Source organism: Narcine bancroftii, chromosome 3, assembly GCF_036971445.1.
Source record: "Narcine bancroftii isolate sNarBan1 chromosome 3, sNarBan1.hap1, whole genome shotgun sequence".
Lineage (NCBI taxonomy): Eukaryota > Metazoa > Chordata > Chondrichthyes > Torpediniformes > Narcinidae > Narcine > Narcine bancroftii.
The window spans coordinates 67865165-67888864 of record NC_091471.1 but is presented as its reverse complement, the minus strand read 5'-3'; the positions used below and the strand labels follow the sequence as shown (position 1 = coordinate 67888864).

Here is a 23700-nt window from a genome sequence, read left to right as displayed (position 1 = left end):
TTCTGTTTTAACACCAAGGGTATCCCCTTATACACTGACTCCACCAGTTTGTGACTGATGTTCACCATCACTAATCAGACATTTAGGGAATTTTGTTTTTATTATCCTGTCTTATCAGGGGCATTCACATTCCAGGACTGGATACACAAACGAAATAAATTCATATACACAGAATATAGCCAAATTCTACAGAGTACCATATGTCAGAGCAGAACAACTGAGGTCAATATAGAATCTGTGCACTCCTTTTTTGTTGGAAAGGATAACTTTCTGACATTATTTATAATGGAGCATTCTCACGTGAAATATCAATATTTCAAACAAAATAATAATTGTTATTTCCTTGTAAATAGAATTTTCACAAATTCAACTCAAAGTTTATAAAATTGTTAAATCGTGTAATATCTCAGATACTAAATGTAGACTACTACAATACTGATTAAGAGGTTGGGATAAACACAAATCAAAAGTTTGCTAGCAAATTGAAAATGTAGAACTAGACACAATGTTCAGACACAGGCATCTTCTCCGCACTGTATTCATCCTTTTGATGCATGCAATGTCATATGCATGTGAACAATGTATTGATTGAATTAGAAATACATTGGAGGAAATTTTAAAGAGAATCAGGGAGCAGTTTAAGACAGACAGACGTGCTTACATTAGATGTGGTAGACAGAAATGCTTGGTTATTATGTGTTGATTCATGATGGTCTCCAATAGAAGAATGTGGAGGAGAGAGAAACCACACAGGCCTGTGTTCTGGTCTAATGACCTGAACAATTTTGATGAAGAGAGAGGAGGACTCATTTCCGTATGTCTCGGGACACTTACGACTTTGTTTTGGGGCTCATTCAGCCCCACCTGAGGCCCAAGGCAGCAAACTGGCGACAGCTCTGGAACCTCAGTTTAGACTCACTGTTGCTTTGTGGTGGTATGCAACCCCAAGTTGTATTTTCTGAGTGTGCTGGTACTCCAGGTTACTGGAGCATTGAGGGCGGCCCTAGCCAAACCTTTTGTCCAATTGCCAAATGTTGCATGTCTTCAGGAGACAAAGTTCTCATTTGCATAATGGGGGGGTATCTAATGTGCGCTTCTGCCATTGATGGCACACATATTCCCATCATTGCCCCCCTTGAAGATGCTCGAGCCTACTATAATCAGAAAAGGTGGAACTCTATTCTTCTTCAAGCTGTTGTTGAGCACAACTCCTGGTAAAGATCTCAGCCTGAGTGACAATTTTTAAATATTATCAATTCATGTGCAGTAAATGTCACGTCTTTTCAACCTTCAACTGTACCGTTCATCTGGTGTTTGATTTCCTCTTGAGCTTTGATGGTCAGGAGCTCCCGGATTTTGTTGTTGCCCTAATTTTCAGACATTACTATTTTAGCTTGTGTGTAGGTTTATTGCTGATTTGAGACTTCTGTTTGTTCTTTTGAAAATCCCGTACAAAATGGTGCGCACAAACAACATCATCCTGATGTTACATTCAATCGCCATTTTTGCCGTTCAGCCAGTTTCCATGTTCTCAACGCTTGGGGTAATTAAAGGAGGATGAAAAATTATCCCCCAAGCTGCCTCAGTAGCATTCAGAAGGTAAGCAGAGCATTGAAAAGGCATGATAGCCAGCTTGTAGCAGCAGTGTCAAAGTGTTTATTGACACTACCTGGTCCATTGAGTATTAGGTTTATTACTGGGCTGAGTAGCAAAACTGACCAGGGAGGGTGAACAGAGAATCTGGAATAAAATAAAATCTTAGCACCCATTCCATTCAAATTATAACTCATCAGGCTTATTAATTGATGCACTTACAGCAAAATATAAAAACCTGGTTACATCCCAATGGTACTAACCAGAATGCTGACTAGGCATCTTGATAAGATACAAAGTTGGATAAAAATTGGTGCAAGATGTATTAAGTATCAATTGCTCTCTGAAGCAGAAATCATCATTTTATACTCTATAAAAATGTATACTCCTGTAATGCATTGAATGACCATTAGATATTCATCAGCTGGATAACTGTCTACCACAGTTCTGATGCTTTTGTATTGAAGACAAGTTATTACCTATTCAGATATTTTTTAATCCAATCATATCGAAATGAATCCCTGTTTTTCCTATAATTACATTCAGGTATGCATATCAAGCTGCCAACTCATTGAACATCTAGATGTCAAACCATCAGAATGAAGCCTGGATAAATTAAGACAGCTGCTTTTAACAAGATTGCTTGAGTTATGTTATGTTCTTATTCTATTTTTTTTCCAAATCTCCCTGTTCCTTCACTACTCTCAATCATAATTATTTTCAAAACTTAAACCCTCCAAAATACAGTATGCTCACTTCTAATTCTGGCCTTGAAGATCCCTCATCTCATCTCCAGCTGTAAAGGCTTTAACCAATAGATTTTTTTTCCTTGTCTGCTTTCATCTCTAATTCCATTTTCACTTTAAGATGCTCCTTACAGATAGCAAGATCCCAGAATATTTTTTTCTTGGTATTAAATTGAAGTTAGACAAATATCAACAAAAAATTCTATGTAGCAATAGCGGTGGCATGGAAATCTATGGCAGAAACATGGAAGTCAGATAATTTTATAAGGTTGGATAGATGGCATACGGAAATTCAAAATTGTATACCTTTGAAAAAGATTACTTATAATTTAAGGAATCAACCTGAGAATTTTTTTATGATTTGGAAACCATATATGGATTATGTCAGCAAAACTCCATGTACATCGTCCATAACACCCACTCCTCCCAATTAATATGTACAGGATAGAATAATATGCTGGGAATATACAAATAGTGAATGATAAATAAATTCAGTGTTTTTTCTCTCTTTTCTTTCTCTTTCTTTTGGGGAGGAGGAGAGAGGTGGGATAAAAATAAATAAGTAAATCGATCTTTTTATATGATTTTGTATTGTTTTTATTACATTGTTATATGATTAAGAATTTTAGGTATGTATTGATGCAAATGAAAAATTAAAATGTTCAGAAAAAAAACATGCTCCTTAAAACCTGTCTCTTTGACTAAACATTTTATCATTGAACCTAATATCTCCTTACAAGGCCGGGTGTTATGAACTTGACATTGGGCCACGCCGAGAGACATACGGGCCCATGGTAAAGTGCTTATTCATGCATTTGCCATGAATCACCTTACAACATTATATTAATGGCACCATATAAAAGCGATGTTTTGTTTTTGAAAAAAAGCCTTGTGCACACAATGCATTATGAGTCCTTCAGCCCACAAATATCTAACTTTTCCCTACCTTAAACCCATATCACTCTCTTTTTCTTATCCATGTGCCTGAGTCTCTTTAATGTCTATATTATACCAGCTGCCACCATGACTAACCCAGCAATGAATCCCAGGTACCCACCACACTGTGTTTAAAAAAAAAAAAAACACCAATGTATTTTATGGCATCAAGACCTACAAAACCATGCTTTCCAAAGCCGCTGCTCACTTCCCATGGTGAGAAGACCAACTACAGCAGCCCCTGTCAGCAGTGCAAGACTGTGCTTTCCAGAGCCTCCACCACCACTCACTTCACCCAGTGAAGCCAACCACAGTGGCCCCCTGCCAGCAACGCAAGAGGTGCAGGAGGAACCTGTTTGCCAACTTATTTGTAAATACATTAAAAAACATCTTTATATTCCCTGATGAAATGGGGTGGAGGTGGGGGGTTATATGCGCATACATCTTGTATGTATTCAAATATCACTCGCATCTCACCAAATGCCTACAAATCCTGTCCATAAGAATCCTCTCCAATAGTTTGCCCACCATTGATGCAAGACTCACTGGTCTACAATTTCCAAGATTATCCCTCTTCAAAAAGGGACTACATTTTCCATCCAGTACCTCTTCTGTGCACATTTTTGATAAGAATCTAACTTTCAAGAGCTTTCCCCTCAAACCCACCACCAGAAAACACGTGATCCTGACACAATTCCATGACTAATGCATTAATTTGTTTCAGTAATAAAAAAAATTGGACAATAACCTAATCTCTAGTTGGAACTATTTAGACATTTGTAATCAAGTAGGTTCAATATTTGTAACCTTATTACACTTCAAAAAGAAATGTGAAATAAAATGGTGTTGAATAAAATGCAAATAATGAATTTAAATGTATAACTTTATTGAAAAGTAATCTCAAAATGTCAAGACAAAATAATTTAAATTTGCCTTTTCAGTGATCAGTGGAAATGAATTTCATAGGTCTTCATGTAGCAAGGATTACAAGTTGAATAAAATAATTATATCTAATATTAAATTCAACATTTAATATCCTCAATTTATCCAAACTCGATTTGGGAAAATACCATTACTTTTAAAAAAAAAACACTATTCATTATTGTACCATTTTATTGAACAAATATTCCTACTGTCAGGGTTCGACAAGGTACGCTATTGAGTCCATGCAAATTACCTACTGCCATTGACACTCACATTCACCTTTCAATAAAAGATCTACCTATGACACAGTACTCTTTCAAATTTACATGGTGCCCTTTGCTGACATCTACAAATTAACACAGTATTTGCTGGAACCTGTTATTGAAATAATGAGGAAGATTGAGGGTGACAAAACTGCCTGATTCTACTGCTTGTACTTAGTTTTTTCCCAAATATCTATACAGTCTGCTTGATTGTAAAATAACTTTATGAAAGGAAGACTGAAAATAAAAATAAATAAATACAGAAGCTGGAAATTTGAAATAGAAACAAGACATGATTAATTAGAGTGGCAACACTATTTCAGTGCCAATGAACTGGGTTGGAATCCAGCTCTATCTGTAAGAAGTTTGTAGGTTCTCCCCATATCTGCATGGGTTTCCTCCCGGTGATCTGGTTTCCTCCCTTAATGGTTTAGGTTATTTGGGGTAATCTGGTGGCATGGGCCAGAATAGCCTGTTACCATTGTGAGGTAATATTTGGGAATGTTTTTGGGAGATAAATTGGTAAAATTAGAATTGGTTATATATTTATATATATACACACACACTTTAAAACAGATCTTATTTGAAATACTGAAAAATTCATATTCAGTGACTTTACAGAAACTACAGAGAATGCTATGTACATTTCACATGTAGGTGCTAATTGAAATGATGTCATGAAATGAATAGACTATTGTCTTGGAAGAACAACTGAATTTTTCTTAAATTTACACACATTACATACATGTGCACTTAGAATTAGAAATGGATTAAGTTGGGTTAGTTACATTAATAGTGATAAGTTAAAGTTTGATTGCTTCATGTTTAAAGATAATTAAAAACAACTTTTGTTTAATAAACCATTTGTCATGGTGAATATGTATTGCTGCTAGGTTTTGGCAATCCTTTGGGCTTATAACATTTTATGGGAACTTGTCCACTCGATTGAACATGAGTTTTGTGGGTTATTAGTCTATTTTTTTTTTCCCCCAAGCTAATTTAAAGCTTGAGTGTGAAAAACAGCAGCAATGGATGGTTATTTCTAAGTCATTAATACTGACTGAAGTTAAACAATGAATGAGGAAAGTACAAATAGAGAGGATTATGTGAAATATTATATGTGAGGTAAAATTTGTTGAGTATAGATCTGGTGAATTGCAATGGAATTGGAGAAATTGAGGGTGGAAGAATAAATAGAAAAATGGAGGGTGTTGGAGGCTGAGAAACAGAGACAATGAGGCAGACCAAACTGAAAGGTAAAGAAAAGAGGCTGAAAGACAAAGAGAAGAGACTGAAAAGCAAAGAGAGGAAATATCAGGCAGAGGAAGCTGAAAAACAGAGATATGAGTTAGAGTTAGCTGAAAGACAGAAAATATGACTTGGATAAGATTGAAAGGGAAAGTTTGTATCAATTAGAGAGGATTAAAATTGAAAGGAAGGAAAGTAAGAGAACTGAGGCTGTAACTCCTGGGGAGATGTTTTTGGCTAGTAGAGAGGTAAATTTAGTGCATCCTTTTGATGAGGGAGATATAGATACCTATTTTCAGCTTGCTGAAAACTCAAGATGGCCAAAAGAAAAGTGGACTTTAATGACCGTTGGTGCGCCTCAAAAGGAATAAATGATGATTTTGACAGATTGAGAGAATTGATGTTAATTGAGGAAATTAAAAGGAGTGTCCCAAAGGAGATTAAATTATACCTGGATGAGAGAAATGTGGGGACGAGGCGACAAACAGCTTGATTAGCAGACAAATTTGCGCTGATTCACAAAAATACATTTCAGAATGGTAGGCATTTTCAGAAAGTTAATGTGGAACAGATTAATAAGCCTGTTCAGAGGATTAATATGGAGCAGGATAGTAAGCCTGAAATTAAACCTGGAGCGAAGGTTGGAAAGGACAGAACTTCTGGATTTGTATGTCATTTTTGTAAAAAACCTGGTCATGTTATTGCAAATTGTCTAGTACTGAAAAACAAGAGAAAATAAGGTTTTACCAGAAGCATGTATTCAAACAGTTGAATTTGGGCAGAGCAGATGTTGCAAACCTGAGAAGCATGTCAGTGATGTTTTCAAACCTTTTGTTTCAGAGGGTTTTGTTTCAGTAAAGGAAGGAGAATCACAGGTTTCAGTTAAAATTCTTAGAGATACTGGTGCTACACAGTCATTGTTGGTATAAGGTGTTTTATCTCTGGAGGTGAGGTGGAGTCAATATCTTTCACATTATAGTGCTAAATTCAGAGTTAGTTAAAGGACTTGCTGTGGTAGGAGTAATTTCGAAGTTACCCATGAAAGGGGTCTCATTTTTATTAGGGAATGATTTGGCAGCGGATAAAGTTGAGTCAGTTTTGAGATTAACAAGTAGGCCTAGGAAGGATGAGGTGGAAGAGAATGGTGATATATATCCTGCATGTGCTGCAACAAGGTCGGTGTCTTAACAAATTATTGAGAGATGAAGAAGATCCAGTTGACAGAGACTTGCCCAGTGCTTCTGAAATGGTTTTGAAAGAGTAGGGTAATTGTGAGAGTAAAGATTTCTCTTTGTCAAGGAAAGAGTTAATTTATCTACAGAAAGCAGATTCAACTCTTGTTGACTTAACAGATAAAGCAGTAACTGAACAGAAGAAATGGCTTGTGGTTATTACTTAAAGGGTGATTTGTAGATGAGAAAATGGAGACCTCTTGATATTCCTGCTAATGAAGAGTGGGGGGGGAGGGGGGGGTTGATTCATCAGGTGGTTATTCCAAGAAATTACCAGAATGATATTTTTAATTTAGCCCACAGTACACCTTTAGGTGGTCATCTTGGTGTAAAGAAAACCATGAATAAGAGTTTGAGACTTTTTTCTGGCCCTGTTTGAGGAAGGATGTTGTAAATTGGTGGTGGACATGTCATTTTTGTCAGGTTGTGGGGAAACCTAACCAGGGTCCTCCAGTGGGTCCATTACAACCTATTCCAGTTGTTGGGGAACCTTTCACAAGGGTTATTGTGCCGAAAACTAAGTCTGGAAATCAGTACTTGTTAACAATTAAGTGTACAGCATCGAGATTTCCTGAAGCTATACCATTAAGGAATATTAAAGCCAAAACGTTGGTAAAGACTATGGAAAGATTTTTCACAGTTTTCGGATTACCTAAAGAAATTCAGAGTGATCAAGGATCTAACTTATGTCTGGGTTGTTTCAACAGTTAATTTATGAGTTGGGAATAAAACAGATCACTTCATCTGCATATCATCCTGAAACTCGGGGAGCTTTGGAAAGATTTCATTCTACTCTTAAAAACATGATGAAAATTTATTGTTTTGAGAATGGAAAACATTAATTTATTCATTTATTGTTATTTGCAGCAAGGGAGGCTGAGCTGGTGTCATTAGGTTTCAGCCCTTTTGAAATTGTGTTTGGACATCAGTTTAGAGGGCCATTGATCTTGATAAAAGAACAGTGGGTTAATGAGGATGTTCAGTACATAGTTAAATCAAAATTCAATGATGTTAACTATGTTGTTAACACTCCAGATAGAAGAGGAATAAAACTCAGGTTTGTCACATAAATATGTTGAAACTTTATTATGAGGATAATGGTAGTGGAGAACAATCTGTATCAGAGGTGTTAACTGTTGACAGGATTGAGGAAGTATTGGATCATAAGATTTATGGAAACAAAATCTTGTGAGGGTAACTTTAAAGAAACAATGGTTCCTGTGCACCTGTCTAACTCAGCAACTTTATAAAATTTGGAGGAAAAGTTAGGTCATCTTAAGTCACAAGAACAGATGCAGTTGAAGGAATTAACTTTAAAATTTACAAATCTGTTCCTGATGTTCCAAAAAGGACATCAGTGATTTACCAAGATTGTGAAAGTTGAAGAAGCAAGTCCCATTAAATAACACCCATACAGAATAAACATTTAGAAAAATAAAATCATGGATCAGGAGGTGGAGTACATGTTGAAAAATGATATTATTAGACATTCAAACTCAGATTGGAGTTCTCCTTGTATTCTAGTACCAAGATGGAATTGTCAGGTTATGTACAGATTACAGGAAGGTTAATTCAGTAACTAAAACAGATGCTTATCCTATTCCAAGAATAGATGACTGTATTGATAAACTTGGAAATGCTAAATTTCTTACTAAGTTGAATTTGTCTTGGAAGAACAACCGGAGTCAGGTTGTCTGCGTTGGACATTTTTGCAAGAGTTTTGACCTCTATGCAAAGTGCTCACTCAAAGGTCTTTGAGAGGTTTGTTTACCTAAAACAACAGATGGGAGCAGAAGACTGACTCCTATTGTTTGCTGGAGAAGGAGGGGGTTTTGCAAGTGAGAGAGAGAAGGACATGTGGCTGGGAGTTGGAATCTGAGATGGAGAGAGAGACACACAGCTGTAACAATCCAAGAGAAGCTTGTTGGAACTGAAACTGAAGCTCCAGAGAGGCGGATGGCTGGAAGTGCTATCTGTCTGATGTTTCTCTTGGAATAAGTGGAACAGAAAGGAACTCTGTGGATGCCTGAAACAAAGAGGTTACCATCTGGAGAACCCTGATGAGGCAAGTTTCATCAGCAAGACATTGATTAATGGTTGTGCAAATCCTGGAACAACACATCTCTCTCTGCAAACCAACAAGAACCTTCCTGAGGGGTAAATATTTACCTTTCGAGCACCAAAGCCTGGTGAACTTTATACATGTTAAAATCTGTGCACAGTATAAGAATTGCCTGCAACCAGAGAACTTGGAAGAATGAGAAATGAGATTGAACTGTGAACCAAAGAACTTTTCTTAAATTTACACACACATTACATACACGTGCGCTTAGAATTAGAAGGGGGTTAAGTTGGGTTTAGTTGAGATAAGTTAAAGTTCGATTCTGTTCTCATGTTTAAAGATAACTAAAAACAACTTTTGTTTAAGTAACCATTTGTCATGGTGAATATCTATTGCTGCCGGGTTTTGAGGTCCTTTGGACTCGTTACAACGTTAATAAATGTTATTTAAAAATTAAAAATTGGGGATCAATTACTTGGGAATGGAAGATTGAAATTTTAAAAATTGCTGAAGTTGAAAATGTGAAATGGAAACAGAACCTAGTGAAGTTTTTTTCAACATTATGTGTTTTTCTTTGGGAAGGGAAGGCATTGTTTCATTAGGTTAGTTGGATATGCCTAGAAAAAACAATCCCACTCTTTCAGGCATGCACAATAATGGAGTGCAAGGTTTGATCTCAATGATAATGTTATTTTCTTGCAATTTATCAGCCAGGGTAAGATCACCAGAGTTAAAGGCGACACAATGGAGAGCAGATGCTGTAATATGGAGCAAAGAACGAAATGCTTGGGGAACTAAGCGGAGTATCAGCATATGTAGACTGAAATAAAGCTTTAATGTTTCAGATTGAAACCCTTCATTAAGACAGAATGTGGAGGGAGAAGATAACCAGTATAAAAAGGGGGGGGGGGGGGAGTGGAAATACAGGGATCAGGTGGAGGACATAGGAGGTAGAGTTAGAAGATAGAGGCAAGTGGCAGGTAAATAGAGAAAGAAGAAAGGAGACATAAAAATGGGGTAGATGAAGCCAGGTAGTCAGCAGCTGTGTCCACCTTCACCCTACCCACTCCATCTACTCTCATTTTCCCTTTGATTATGTCTGCCACCAGTCATTCACTTGCCAACTCCATTCTCCTCCTTCTCCTGGCTCCTTCTGTCCATCACCCATCCTTGATCCACCAATCACCAACTGGGCTCTGTTTCACCCCTCCCCCTCCCTCTCCATCTATAGTAACTATCTTCCCTCTTCACATTCAGTCTTGAAGAGTCTTGACCTGGTGTTTACTGCCTGACCCACCAAATTCCTCAGACAACTTTTTTTGTTTTGCCTGGAGTTTAAAAACAGAAATGTTATTTTATACAAAGTAGTGCAACTGTTAAATAAAAATCATTATTACTGCACACATAATACAGCTATACCCATGTTTACCTTAAACAGCGTTGCTTTTTCTGGGATTATCCCTCTAATTTTAACTTGCGGCTCTAAAGGTAAAGGTATTGGCTCGATCTCTGATAAATTCACTTTTTCATTGTCTGCTAACAATGCTTGCAGCCTTTCGATCTGGAAGGGAAGAACAGATGCATCTCATTATCAGGAAAGTCAATCTGAGTTATCAGAACTAGCATAAAATGATTGTGAAAGAAGATTGGCAGAAGAACCACCAGCTTATCAATTTTGCCACCTAGATCAGGAGTATACCACTGTCTCTGGTGCATTCAAGGCTGCCCCTTGCCTCCACCTTAGATATTCTTGCTAACCCTGGCATGCAGACTGCTGGAAGCACAGTCATTTTGCAGGGAATTCGGGATGTGGCTATGGAGGGAAGGGGTCCATAGCAACACTACAGAACTGCTTTGAGACCACAGACTGCAGCTGTTTCAGGAAGGTGGCAAGCTAAAACATCTATATAAGCATTGACAAGCGTATCAAAGATTTCAGAGATAAAATGCTACAAAAACAGGGTTAATCAGAAACCTTAGTTGGACACAGAGGTCCGTACACTTCTCAGAGCTCAAGCTGCAACCTTCATAGGAGGAGACAAGTTGGCATTAAGATCAGCCAGGTCCGAACTTTCACATGCAATCTTGAAGGCAAAGTGTAGGTACACACAGAGGATCCATAGTCTCTGGTGACATAATGCGTGTGTGGCAAGGAATCAAAATAAGAACAGATCATAAGAGGCTCTTGCAAGTCACCAACAATGATGATTTTCTTCTGGCCACAGTGATCATCTATCACAGTAAGACAAGATGAACAGGCTGATGCCAAATAAAGCTCCCTCTCTCTCTTAGTAACAGGTCCATTGCATAGCCATGGGTGAGGTGGGGAGAATCCTATCCAGGGTGAACCCATACCAGGCAGTGGGACCACACAACATACCCAACTGGATACAGAAGTATTGTGCTGACCAACTGCTGGAGGTCTTTATAGAGATCTACAAGATGTCATTGCAGCAGTCCATCGTCTCTGCAGGTTTGAAAGGAGTCACCATCATCCAGGTATCAAAGAGAGTGACAGTAACAGGCCTCAACAACTACTGCCCATGATGGAATGCATCAAAGTGACAATGAACCCATTTCAATTCACCTATAGATGGAATTGTTTCACTAACGATGCTCTAGCCTTTGTCCCTCCACTCTGTGCAGACCCACCTGGAGAATGACAACTCACACAGCAGATTGATGTTCATTGCTTTCAGCTTACCCCAGAGACTAGTAGAGAAATCGTCCTCGCTGGGATCCACACCCCTTCCCTGTAATGGAATTTTTGACTTCCTTAAGACCATAGTCTGATCGGGTTGGCAGCAAAACGTTGACCACCATCACACTGACACACCTCAGGCACGTGTTCTCAGCCTGCTACTGACCCACGATTGCTATGCCAGACACAGTTCCAACCGTCATCAAGTTTGCAGATGACACGACAGTAGTTGCTCTCATCAGCAACAACAGAGATGAAGTACAAAGAGGTGAAAATTCTAGTGAAATGGTGCAAGAACAACAACACAAGTCTCAAAGTGGACAAGACAAAAGAGATGATTGTGGATTTCAGGAGGACCAGTCACAACCATGCTCCATAATACATTAATAGCTCAATAGTGGAAAGAGTAGAGAGCACCAAGTTCCTCAGAGAACTTGCTACTGAAGAAGTGACCTATCCTGGATACATAACATTTCCTCACTTGTCAGGAAGGTGCAATAGCAACTGCACTTCCTTAGTAGACTGAAGCAGGCAAGGATACTGGCCATCATTCTGTCAACTTTCTACTGGAGCGCTTTATCGAGAGAGTCCTGGCCAGTTGCATCATTTGCTGTAGAGCATCTAATTGGAAGTCAATCCAAAAGACCATGAAAGCAACAGAGAAGATCACTGGGTTCATTCTCCCCCCCATCCATGCGATTTATCGGGATTGTGGTTTAAAGAGGGCGTGCAAAATCATTGAGGACCCCTTCCACCCTGCACACAGCATCTTTCAGCTGCTTGCCCTGGGAAGCGATACAGGAGAATTAGAGCCAGGACCATCATGCTGAGGAACAGCTTCTTTCCACGGGCAGTAACTCCTTGCATTAAACATCTGAGACCCTCATTTGAACAAAGTAATATTTATTTATTTATTTTTATAGCTATAATACTGGTCCTGTATCTGTATGATTTGTCTAGAAGTGTGTAATGCCTGGCTGCATGTGTGCGCACGTTTTGCACAGAGGAATGGAGAACGTGGTTTTGTCAGGTTGTACTTGTACAAGCAGATGACAATAAACATGACTTGATCTTATTTAAAATATTTGGCATGAAAATCATTTTTGTACAAAGCCAATCTTTTTTTAAAGAACCACAACAATGATAAACTTGATGAACTCTATGATACATCTCTGTATATACATTTCCCAATATTAAATATGGACATCTAATAAAATCATGTTCCCTTTACTTGGTTGTAATAAGTATTTTAGAAGATTAAGAATTGCCATTCTCTTCACATTTGCTTTGCTGAAGTGACTAGCCATTGGTGAAAATACCTTTTTCTTCCGATTCCCACTTTCTCGTTGAACTGCTTTCATAAGTTGCACCAGTCGATCCACAAACGTTTGTTGAGCAGCTAAAAGGGAGCGCATAACTCTCACATTTTTATCACCCTGAAAAGACGCAGGTTAAAACAAATATTTTATGAATAGGCCTTTTGTGACTCTTCAAACTAAAAAAAATTCAGTTCTGTTCGACTGAGTGACAATATCACTGTTTTTTTTTTAAGTAGCAGGGAAATACTCATTATAACACGATCGCTGCGGGGTCCATAAAACCTCATCACAAAAAAGTGGAGTTGCGCTAAATCGGAGTTTCACTATATTTCCCTGTTTAATTTGCATACCTGCATCATTTCCATTTCTCCCTTATTTGGAAAATCCCAGTTATTCTGTATGTATTTTAAATCAAGCAAGGAGTCCGACATCCAAGTCCAATGACTCATCGCGCTATATCCGAATTTGCATTAAATCGGGGCGCATAAAAATCAGGGTTTCACTGTATTTATAATTCCCTGTCAAATTAAACTCAGTATGTCAATATGTTAGCAACGTTCCCTTATTGCATTGTTTTCACAAAGTAAAAATGATAGTAGTTTGTTTCTATCACAATGGCACAAGGAGAGCATTTGTCAACAAATCAATTAAGAAATGGAAGACCACAGTCAATTAGCATATTATAAAAGATGAATTGGAACAGTAGATGCTCTCTTTCAGACTTTCCATATCTGCAACTCAACAAAAAAAATGCCTATATACAGAGCTCCAATTGGAAAGTATACTCTAAAAACAGGTGATACATGGGAGACTATAGATGCAGGATTCTGGAGCAACAATCTTCTCGTGAAACTCAGCAGGTCAAGTACCATCAATATGAGGAAAAAAAAAGAATGGTTAACATTTCAGGCTGGAATCCTTCATCGAGATCAAGTCTTGATGGATTCCAGCCTGAAACACAGACTCCCACTTGTGGTGTTCAACCTGCTGAGTTCCACCCACAGATTGTTTGATGAACATTCATTATCTCCCCATTTTGAACATTTTTTTAAACAATTACTCTTTTGTTACTTTCAATCCCTTTATAATGTCTTCCTTGTTGTACTATTAACTATTTTGCCATAATCTCTCATATCATTCTTCTCTTCTGTTCTATCCTTCACTATTCACCAACCTGCAAACTTTGTTGCATCTTAAATATTTTTAATAATCTTTCCCAGTTCCGATGAAGAGTTGTTAGCGCTATTTGAGATCATTATTTCCATATTTTATTTTATTTTTTAAAACTCCCACATTTTATTTTTACATTTTATTTACATATATCCTTTCCACCCTAGAAAGTTATTTAAAAAAATCTTCATAGTACCTTCAGCAAAGCTTGACTAAACCTTCTCATCACATTCAAATACATATCATGAGTTTTAGGATCCCGTAGTTGAGTGTCTTGATCTTCACATTCCACAATAACATACCTAGGGAAATCAAGAAAAAATTACTGTTTGAGAAAGACTATATGAATAGCAGGCCCAAAAGATAACTGGTGTCTAATGTAAGTATAATATTCCTCAAATAATGAGACTATAATAATATCCAATACACTAAGTGTGGTCTTGCCAATGCTCTGTATAGTTGCAATAAGACTTCCCTCAAAAGGAGGTAATATTAGACAGACATGATCTCTTCTTATCAAATCCACATCAAGTTTCCTTGATTAACTTGCATCACTCCAAATGTTAATACATGTAGTCTTTCCACAATAATTTGCCTCTCACTGATGTCCAGCTAACTGGCCTTGAGTTCGTCCTTGATTTTGCAAAATTACTGTGATTGCAATAATCAAGTTTCAGTCCTCTGGCCAATGAAGATTGGAAAGTGATCATCATTCCTTTGAGTATATACTCCCTGCCATTTTCTCTCCCAAAATATACCCATGATACTTTTCATTCAGGACTGAGGATTTATCCATTTTCAAGAAAGCAGAAATACCCAAGGAAGAGTGGGGCACCTGAACCCTCAAGTCTGTCCTTCCATTATGAACATAGTTGATCTATGCTAGCCACAACACTGGTTCTGTGCCAGTTCCCTAAAGCCCTCATTTCCCCCATTTTTCAAATTTTTTCAACCTCCACCTTAAATGCTTCTAATTATCTCACCTCCACAATCACTTGGTGTAAATTATTCCAAAGATTTACCAGTCTCTGTAAAAATAAATGCCTACAGACCTCTGTTTTAAATGTCTGGTCTCTTATCTTAAAACTGTTTCACCTTATTCAAACCTCTCCTTCCAGATAAAACATTTCCAAATTTGTCATGCCCACTCTGGATCTTTTATGACTCAATAAAATCAAGAATGAGTGTTTCTTAATATCCCTTTCTCTGTTCATTTCTAGTTTACACGGTTCTTCCCTAATGTGCTTGATATGGCCTATTGTTCAGCTCTCTCCACATCCTTGTGCACCCTGCAAGGATGAAAGTGTCCAGTTGTTGAGATCAGATTTTGAATCCCAGAACATGGTCATCTCAATTCAACTCATTTTCTCAGTGGAAATGTAAACGATCAAAACCAACTTGATGCCTCTGCATCAACTTGAAGAACATGGTCCTCAAAATAATTTTCCTTCTTCCCTCAGGGCTTTAAATCAGTGGTTTTCAAACTGCCCCCCTAAACTCGCATTCAACCTTAAGCAATCCCTATGCCAAACGTGCTGTGATTAGTAAGGGATTGCTTAAGGTGGTATGTGAGTGGGAAGAGAAGGTTGAGAACCACTGCTCTAGACCCAATTGTTGCTGAAATATTTTGCTTGAGAAAAATAGTCATTGGTGCATTTCCTTTGGAGTTATGAAACTGTGCACATAACAAGTCAATTAGGAACAATTAAAACAGTGGTCTTCAAACTTTTTCTTTCCACTCATATGCCACCTTAAGCAATCCCTTACTAATGACAGAGCACATATGGCATAGGGGGGAAGTTTTAAAGCCACAGTTTTAAATTAAAGCTTGATGCCAAGCAAAAAGAACAAAAATACATGAGAAATGCTCAACAAAGTTAAAGAACATGCAAAATTCAGAAAACTACTCTTATTTATGTCATACTCTGCAATTTAACTCAATAGAAAAAAAGAACATGTTAAAGGCCCTTGGAAACCACTCTGCTATTGAAGATATGTCATTAAGATGGAAACAGTGCAGAAAAGGCCTGGTAGGCTTGAGTTACAATGTGAGGTTGTATAGATAGGACCCCCCCCCCCCCCAAGGAAAGTTAATAGAGTTATACAAGATCACGAGAGGCAAAGATGATGCAAGTAGTCATAGTCTTTTCCCCCCCCCCCCCCACCTAGCCCCCCCCCCCCCCCCAAGGTAGGGGAGTTAAAACTAGAGGTTACTGATGAAAGCTTAGAGGGAAAGGATTTAAAGAAGACATGAAAGGCACCTATATACATATTTATTTTTAAATATACAGAGGGTGGTTGGTATACTGAATGAACTGCCAGAGGAAATGTTCAAAAGACAATCAGACAGATTCATGGATATTAAAGGTTCAGAGGGATATCAGCCAAATAAGGGCAAATGGAACTAGCTTAAATAGACAATTTAGTGAGCAAAGACAAGTTGGGAGCTCCATTCTGTGCTGTAACTATGTGCTATTTTTCTGACTTATTTCTACATAAAGGTTATTACCAAAATAAAAAAAATGTTCACTTACCAGTATAAATAATTAGCTAAAGTAGAATTCCTACAAGCTCGTGATATTAGAAATGCACAGAGGTCTTGCTGAAGGAGGAGAGAAGAAATGTCACATCACAATTCAATGAAGTGCATGACAAAATGCTAATAATTCTATCATTACATTAGTGCCGCATAAATTCCAATTGTAATTTAAGCATTTAATTCCTTTCACTCAATATCACCTCATCACGATCATCTTCATATTCGATTTTTTGGGATTTTTTCTTTGTGTCAACATAATTTTTTCTGTTATTTTCTGCTAACTTACTTAATTAGTATTATAATGAGATGGTGTCAAATAATTCACTCACCTTTCCAAATTCATAAAATCCATAATTAAGAACACATTATTAAATTTCAGTAAACAGAGGATAAATTAAAATAGGTATTACTCCTGTATTTAAGAATTTGCAATAATTTCTTTCACCTCAAGGTTTTCTCCATCTGTTGCATCTTTAGTCTTAGTAGCTGGAGGAGATGATACTGGTGGAAATTGACTGGTGATTATTTGAGAGCTACAAGAGAAAGTTCAATCCATGAATCAATTTCATTGAATTAATCAAACACCATAGTAATAAACATCATTAATAAGCACTTAAAAATGAATGATGTAAAATTGATACTTTTAGATGCCAGATAAGTGAATTTTCTGGTTAGTAGAGGTTGTATGTTGTATGATTGGCAAACTAACTGGTTGCTTGAGGCTGCCTGTTACTTGAATTCCAGATAACAGGGGTTTTACTGTTTCTTTCATTGAAATTCTAGTCAAATATGAAGACTGCTCAATTCAGCTGAATAAAGTTATGGCATAGTAAATAATATTTAGACACATTTTCCAACATATCCCATTTCATACCAGGATTGAATACAAGTCAGGGAAGTTAAGCTAGAAATGTATGCAACTTTTCTTCTCCATGGTAAGAATATCAAAAACAAGAGTGCACAGGTTTAAAATTAGAGTTAAAAGTAAAACACAAAAGTCTGCAGACACCATAGTTGAAGTAAAAAACACAATGCTGGAGAAATTCAGCAGGCCAAACAGTGTACATAGCAAAGATAACAATAAAGTACATAACCAACTTGAGTCCTTCATCAAGGTATGATGCATAAATGTTGGTAATGTACTGTATCTTTATCTTTGCTATACAAAGTACACTGTTTGACCTGCTGAGTTTCTCCAGCAGTGTTTTACTTCAGATTGGAGTAAGGAGTTTTAAAGAGGACCTCAGGGTTCTGCATTTTTTCATTTTTAAATGCACAGAAAGTGATTGATGTCTGTAACATACTGCAAGGCAACAGAAGTAGAATCAGATAGAATGACTATTTGGGCAGACACTTAAAATTGATGGATATGGTCTCAAAACAGACAAATGGAATTAGTGTAGGTGGAGATAAAGGCTAGTATCCATGCTGCATCTCCCTGAGTTAGGCCATGGAACATAGAGCATTACAATGCAGTACAGCCCATTTGTCCCACTATGTTGTGCCGACATACATAAACCTCTAAAATCTAAACCATCCCTGCCTCATAACCTTATGTTTTGATTTCATCCATGTGCTTGTCAAAGAGTCTTTTAAATGCCCTATTGTACCAGCCTCCACACCCAACCTGGACAACATTTTCCAGGCATTCACTACTCTCTGTGTATATAAAAAAAAAACTTACCCTTGACGTCTTCCCTAAACTTTCCTCCCCTCGCTTTGTTCTATGCCCTCTGGTGTTTGCTACTGTCACCCTGGGAAAAAGGTGGTGGCTGTCCATCCTATCTATGTTTCTCAATCTTGTAGATCTCATTGTCACCTCTCACCTTTCTGCATTCCAAAGTGAAATGCCCAAGTCCTGCTAACCTTCCCTCATAAGAAACATTTTCCAATCCAGGCAACATCTTGGTAAATCTCCTCTCCAAACCTCTCCATAGCTTTTTGTAAGGAGACAATCAGAACTGAACTCAATAGTCCAAGTGTGATCGAACATAACTTTGAAAGAGCTGCAACATTACCTCTCGTTTCTTGAATTTAATCTCCCGATTAATGAAGGCCAGCATTTCATAAGCCTTCCTAATTACCCATCAACTGGTGCAGCAACCTTGAGATTTATGGATTTGGATGCCTCCAAGGTCCCTCTGTTCTAATCCTACTAGTAACCATGTATTCTGACTTCATGTTTGACCTTCAAAATGGATTGCTTCACACTAATCTGAATTGAATGCCATCTGCCACTTTTCCACCCAACTCTGCATCCTTCCAAAATCCTATTGTAACCTATGTCAACCTTAAACACTATCCATAACACCTCCAACCTTTGTGAAATCTCCAAACTTGCTGAGCCATCCCTCTACTTCTTCGTCCAGGTCATTTATAAAAATCACAAAGAGCAGGAGTCCCAGAACAGATGTCTGCGGAATTCCTCTAGACAGTGGCCTCCAAGCAGAATACATTCTGTCCAATATTACCCTCTGGTTTCTGCAGGCAAGCTAATTCTGAATCCACATAGATTCCCTGGATCCCATGCCACATGACTTTCTGAACAAGTCTACCAAGAAGGGCCTTGTCAAATGCCTTACTAAAGTCCATATACACATCTCATGAGAGAAAGGAATAAAATCCTTACCAGGGACAGGGTGTGAACAGGTTTAGTCGACATAATTGTGGGATCTGGTGGGTTTGTAGAAAATGTCTGCAGAAAGTATATCTCCTGAGAAGGAGAGAGATCGAGAAAGGGGAGAATGTTGCCACAGATAAACCAAATGAAATTTGAGGTTGGGGATTAAAGATAGAAGCATAAAAGGATAAAGATGAAGTGTTTATCATGGTCCACAAGGCAACAACAATGTAGTTATTAATATAGCAGAGGAAGAGTTGGAGGTTGTCCTTTTTGGGCTTGCACATAGCTCCCTATAAACAATATAAAAGGCAGACATAGCTGGGACCCATGCAGGTATCCATGGCTACCCCTTTGACTTGAAAAAAGTGGGATGAGTCAAAGGAGAAGTTCTGCCACAGGCAGAGGAAGGTGGTGGTGGAGGGAGACAGGTTGGGTCTGTTGTTGAGAAGAAACAAAAGCTTTCAAACCTTCTGTTTGGGTGAAAGAGGTAGAAAGCATTTGGATATCTATAGTAAAAATAAGGTGGTTGAGATCAGGAAACTTGAAGATGTGAAGTGATAGAGGGCATGTGAGGTATTGTGGATGAAGGTAGGAAGGGACTGGACCAAGGGGGATAAAAATTGAGTCAAGGTAAGACGATACGAGATCAATGGGCAGGAGCACATGGAAACAATGGGTCTACCAGGATAATTGGGTTTATGGATCTTGTGTCAGAGGAAGAACCAGGCAGTGCAGGGTTGGGAAACAAACAAAGTTGGTAGCCTCCTTGGGAAGGAAATGACTGGAAATTATGAGGCTAGGGATGGTGCGTGAAACAATGGCTTATTTCACATGTGGTTGGCAGTTTCCACAGCTTTAATCCTGTTGTGGCTAGTACACAAAAGTGTTGGAGAAACTCAGTAGATTACAAACCATCCACAGGAAGCAAAGGGTAAACATTTTCCACTTTCATGATGAAAGATCCAGGCTCAAAACATTTGTTGCCTTTTGCTTCCTATGGATGTTGCCTGATCTGTTGAATTTCCTCCTAACGTTTGTGTATTGCATTCGACCCCAGGACCTGCAGACTTTCTTATTTAACTCCACAGAGGAGGAGTCAATGTTTCAAGCCTGAGTCCTTCATCGGGAATATGGAAAATCACCCAGACACCAGAGTAAAAAGGTGAGAGGCAGGAGAAAAGGGAGGAACACAAACAGACAGGTAAGAGATAATAGGTGGATGCAAGTGAGAGGAGAGAAAAGAAAGAACTGAGAGTGATGGGGAAGAGTGCAGAGAGCTAACAAGGAAAGACTGATAAGTGAAGGTTAGGGGGTGTGGGGAGCTGGAGGAAGGGAGACAGGGGAGTAGGAGAAAGTGTGAGAAACCATAGGAAGGGGTTAACAGAAATTGTTCTTTTCTTTCTTTTTCAATCTTTTTATTATTATTATAATTTATAAACACATACAGTTCAAAGAGATATAAAAAAATACATAGTAAGTAATGAATTAATACAGAGATATTAAACAATAATATTACAGAATAAAAATATATCATAAAAAATTTTTTAAAAATCAGTTTAGGGTGTGAACTATCTCTAAAAAAAAGATATAATTAATAACAATATATGAAAAAAGAGAAAAAAAAACCCAAAAAAGAAGAAAAAACAAATCTGAATTAAAAAAACTTTAAAAAAAAACTTAAAAAAAAACCTACAGATATAGCTAAACCACGCCGATCACTCCGATCTCATCTTACAGCCCAATTATCATACATAATCATAGAAAGAAAACAGAGCCAGATCAACTCACCACAAATGAAAATATTGAATAAATGGTCGCCAGGTTAACTCAAACTTAGAAGGGGATTCATAGACAGAGTTTCTAATTTTCTCTAAATGTAAACATAGTATAGTTTGGGTAAACCATTGGAAAACAGTGGGAGGATTTACCTCTTTCCCATTTAATAGTATAGATCTTCTAGCCATTGGTGTAAGAAAAGCAATCATACGATCCGCAGGAAGAGATAAATAAGTCAAATCTATCATAGGTAATCCAAAAATTGCAGTAATGGGATGTGGTTGTAAATCAATATTCAAAACAGTAGATATAATGGAAAAAATTTCCTTCCAATAATTCTGTAAAGAGGGACAGGACCAAAACATATGTGTAAGGGAAGCTATTTCCAATTGACATTTATCACATATAGGATCGATATGAGAATAAAAGCGATGGAGTTTATCTTTAGACATATGAGCTCTATGAACAACTTTAAACTGTATTAGTGAATGTTTTGCACATAGAGAAGAAGAGTTTACCAGTCGCAGAATTTTATTCTAATTTTCATTAGAAATATGAAGGTTGAGTTCTCTTTCCCAATCATTTTTAAACTTTTCAAAAGTCCCAGAATTTATTTTTGTAATTATATTATATAATTTAGATATCACACCTTTTGGAGGGAATTTTGAATATAGTATATCCTCTAAAACAGTCGTAGTCTCCCGATTGGGAAAAGAGGGTAAAGTCGAAACTAAGAAACTCCTAATCTGCAAATATCGAAAGAAATGAGATCGAGGTAAATCATATTTCATGGATAATTGTTCAAATGACATGAAAGAGTTATCCAAGAATAAATCCGAAAAGCATGTTATACCTTTAACTTTCCAGAGTAAATAAGCTTGATCAATTAGAGAGGGATGAAAAAGGAAATTTAGTACAATAGGAGTTTCCAAGATAAAATGACTTAGGCCAAAAAATCTCCGGAATTGAAACCATATACGTAGTGTATGTTTAGCCATTGGATTATCAATTTGTTTATATAATTTAGTAAGAGTAAAAGGGAGAGCAGCTCCCAAAATAGAGCTAATTGAAAAATTTTGTATCGGTTTAATTTCTAAATTTACCCAATGGAGATTTAGAGATAATTCTGAATAATTCAACCAATACCTTAAGTAACTAATATTAATTGCCCAGTAATAAATTCTAAAGTTGGGTAATGCCAGCCCTCTCTCTAGTTTAGATTTCTGTAAATATTTTTTCCCCAATCTAGGATTCTTGTTTTGCCAGATATACGAGGACAATTTAGAATCGACCTTATCAAAAAAAGATTTAGGAACAAAAATAGGTATAGCTTGGAATATATATAAAAATTTAGGTAAGATCATCATCTTAATAGCATTAATTCGGCCTATCATGGATAGGGATAATGGTGACCAATTGGTAAGTAAACTGCCGATCAGGTCCAATAGAGGGAAAAAATTAGTCCTAAACAAATCTTTGTTTTTTAGTAATCTTAATCCCTAAATATATAAAATGGTCTCTAGCTATTTTAAAAGGTAAACTATCATAAATAGGGACCCATCCATTAAAAGGGAATAATTCACTTTTATTTAAATTCAGTTTATATCCCGAAAAATTACTAAATTGGGCTAATAAAGATAAAACTGCAGGAATAGAATTTTCAGGATTGGAAATATATAACAATAAATCATCTGCATATAGTAATACTTTATGAATATCCATGCAACGAATAATACCAGTAATATTGGGTGCTTCTCTGATAGCAATTGCCAAAGGTTCTAAAGCTAAGTTAAATAATAAAGGGCTAAGGGGGCACCCTTGCCTGGTGCCCCGAAATAATCGAAAATATGGTGATCTTTGGGTATTAGTAAAAACCGAGGCAACTGGGGAATTATAAAGAAGTTTAATCCAAGATATAAATATCGGACTAAAATTAAATTTTTCAAGAACTGTAAATAAATAAGGCCATTCTAATCTATCGAAGGCCTTCTCAGCATCTAGTGAAATAACACATTCTGAAGACTTATGTGAAGGAGTGTAAATAATATTCATCAATCTTCTAATATTAAAGGAGGAATAACGATTTTTAATGAATCCAGTCTGGTCTTCAGAGATAATATATGGTAATATCTTCTCTAGCCTTGTCGCTAGAATTTTAGAGAAGATCTTAGAATCAACATTCAACAAAGAAATAGGTCTATAAGAAGAACATTCGGTCGGGTCTTTATTTTTTTTCAAGATTAGAGAAATCGTAGCTCTGTAAAATGATTGTGGTAGTTTACCCAATGTGATAGATTCATCAAACATCTTAATCAGCCAGGGAGAGAGAGTAGAAGAAAAAGCTTTATAAAATTCCACAGAATATCCATCGGGACCTGGTGCTTTCCCCGAATTCAGTGAGAAAATAGTATTATTGATCTCCGAATCTGTAATGGGTTTACTTAATTCTAAGTTATCTTGAGGTAATACTTTTGGGAATTTCAAATGTTCTAAAAAATTAAACATATTACTAAGGTCTTGAGGGGATTCTGTACTATATAAGGATGTATAAAAATTTTGGAAAGATTG

General features: G+C 37.2%; 1 protein-coding gene across 3 annotated transcripts in view; it reads right to left on the bottom strand.

Moving 5' to 3' along the window:
• The window catches only part of pik3c3 (phosphatidylinositol 3-kinase, catalytic subunit type 3), a 155634-nt gene that overhangs the window by 58563 nt on the left and 73371 nt on the right, over positions 1-23700 (bottom strand). For all 3 annotated transcript variants that reach the window (XM_069924228.1, XM_069924229.1, XM_069924230.1), the window contains 5 exons: positions 17179-17266; positions 16729-16796; positions 14391-14496; positions 13025-13141; positions 10434-10565 (listed from right to left, as the gene is read on the bottom strand). In XM_069924228.1, the coding sequence (XP_069780329.1) occupies positions 10434-10565; positions 13025-13141; positions 14391-14496; positions 16729-16796; positions 17179-17266 (511 nt within the window). The remainder of the gene's footprint in view (positions 1-10433; positions 10566-13024; positions 13142-14390; positions 14497-16728; positions 16797-17178; positions 17267-23700) is intronic.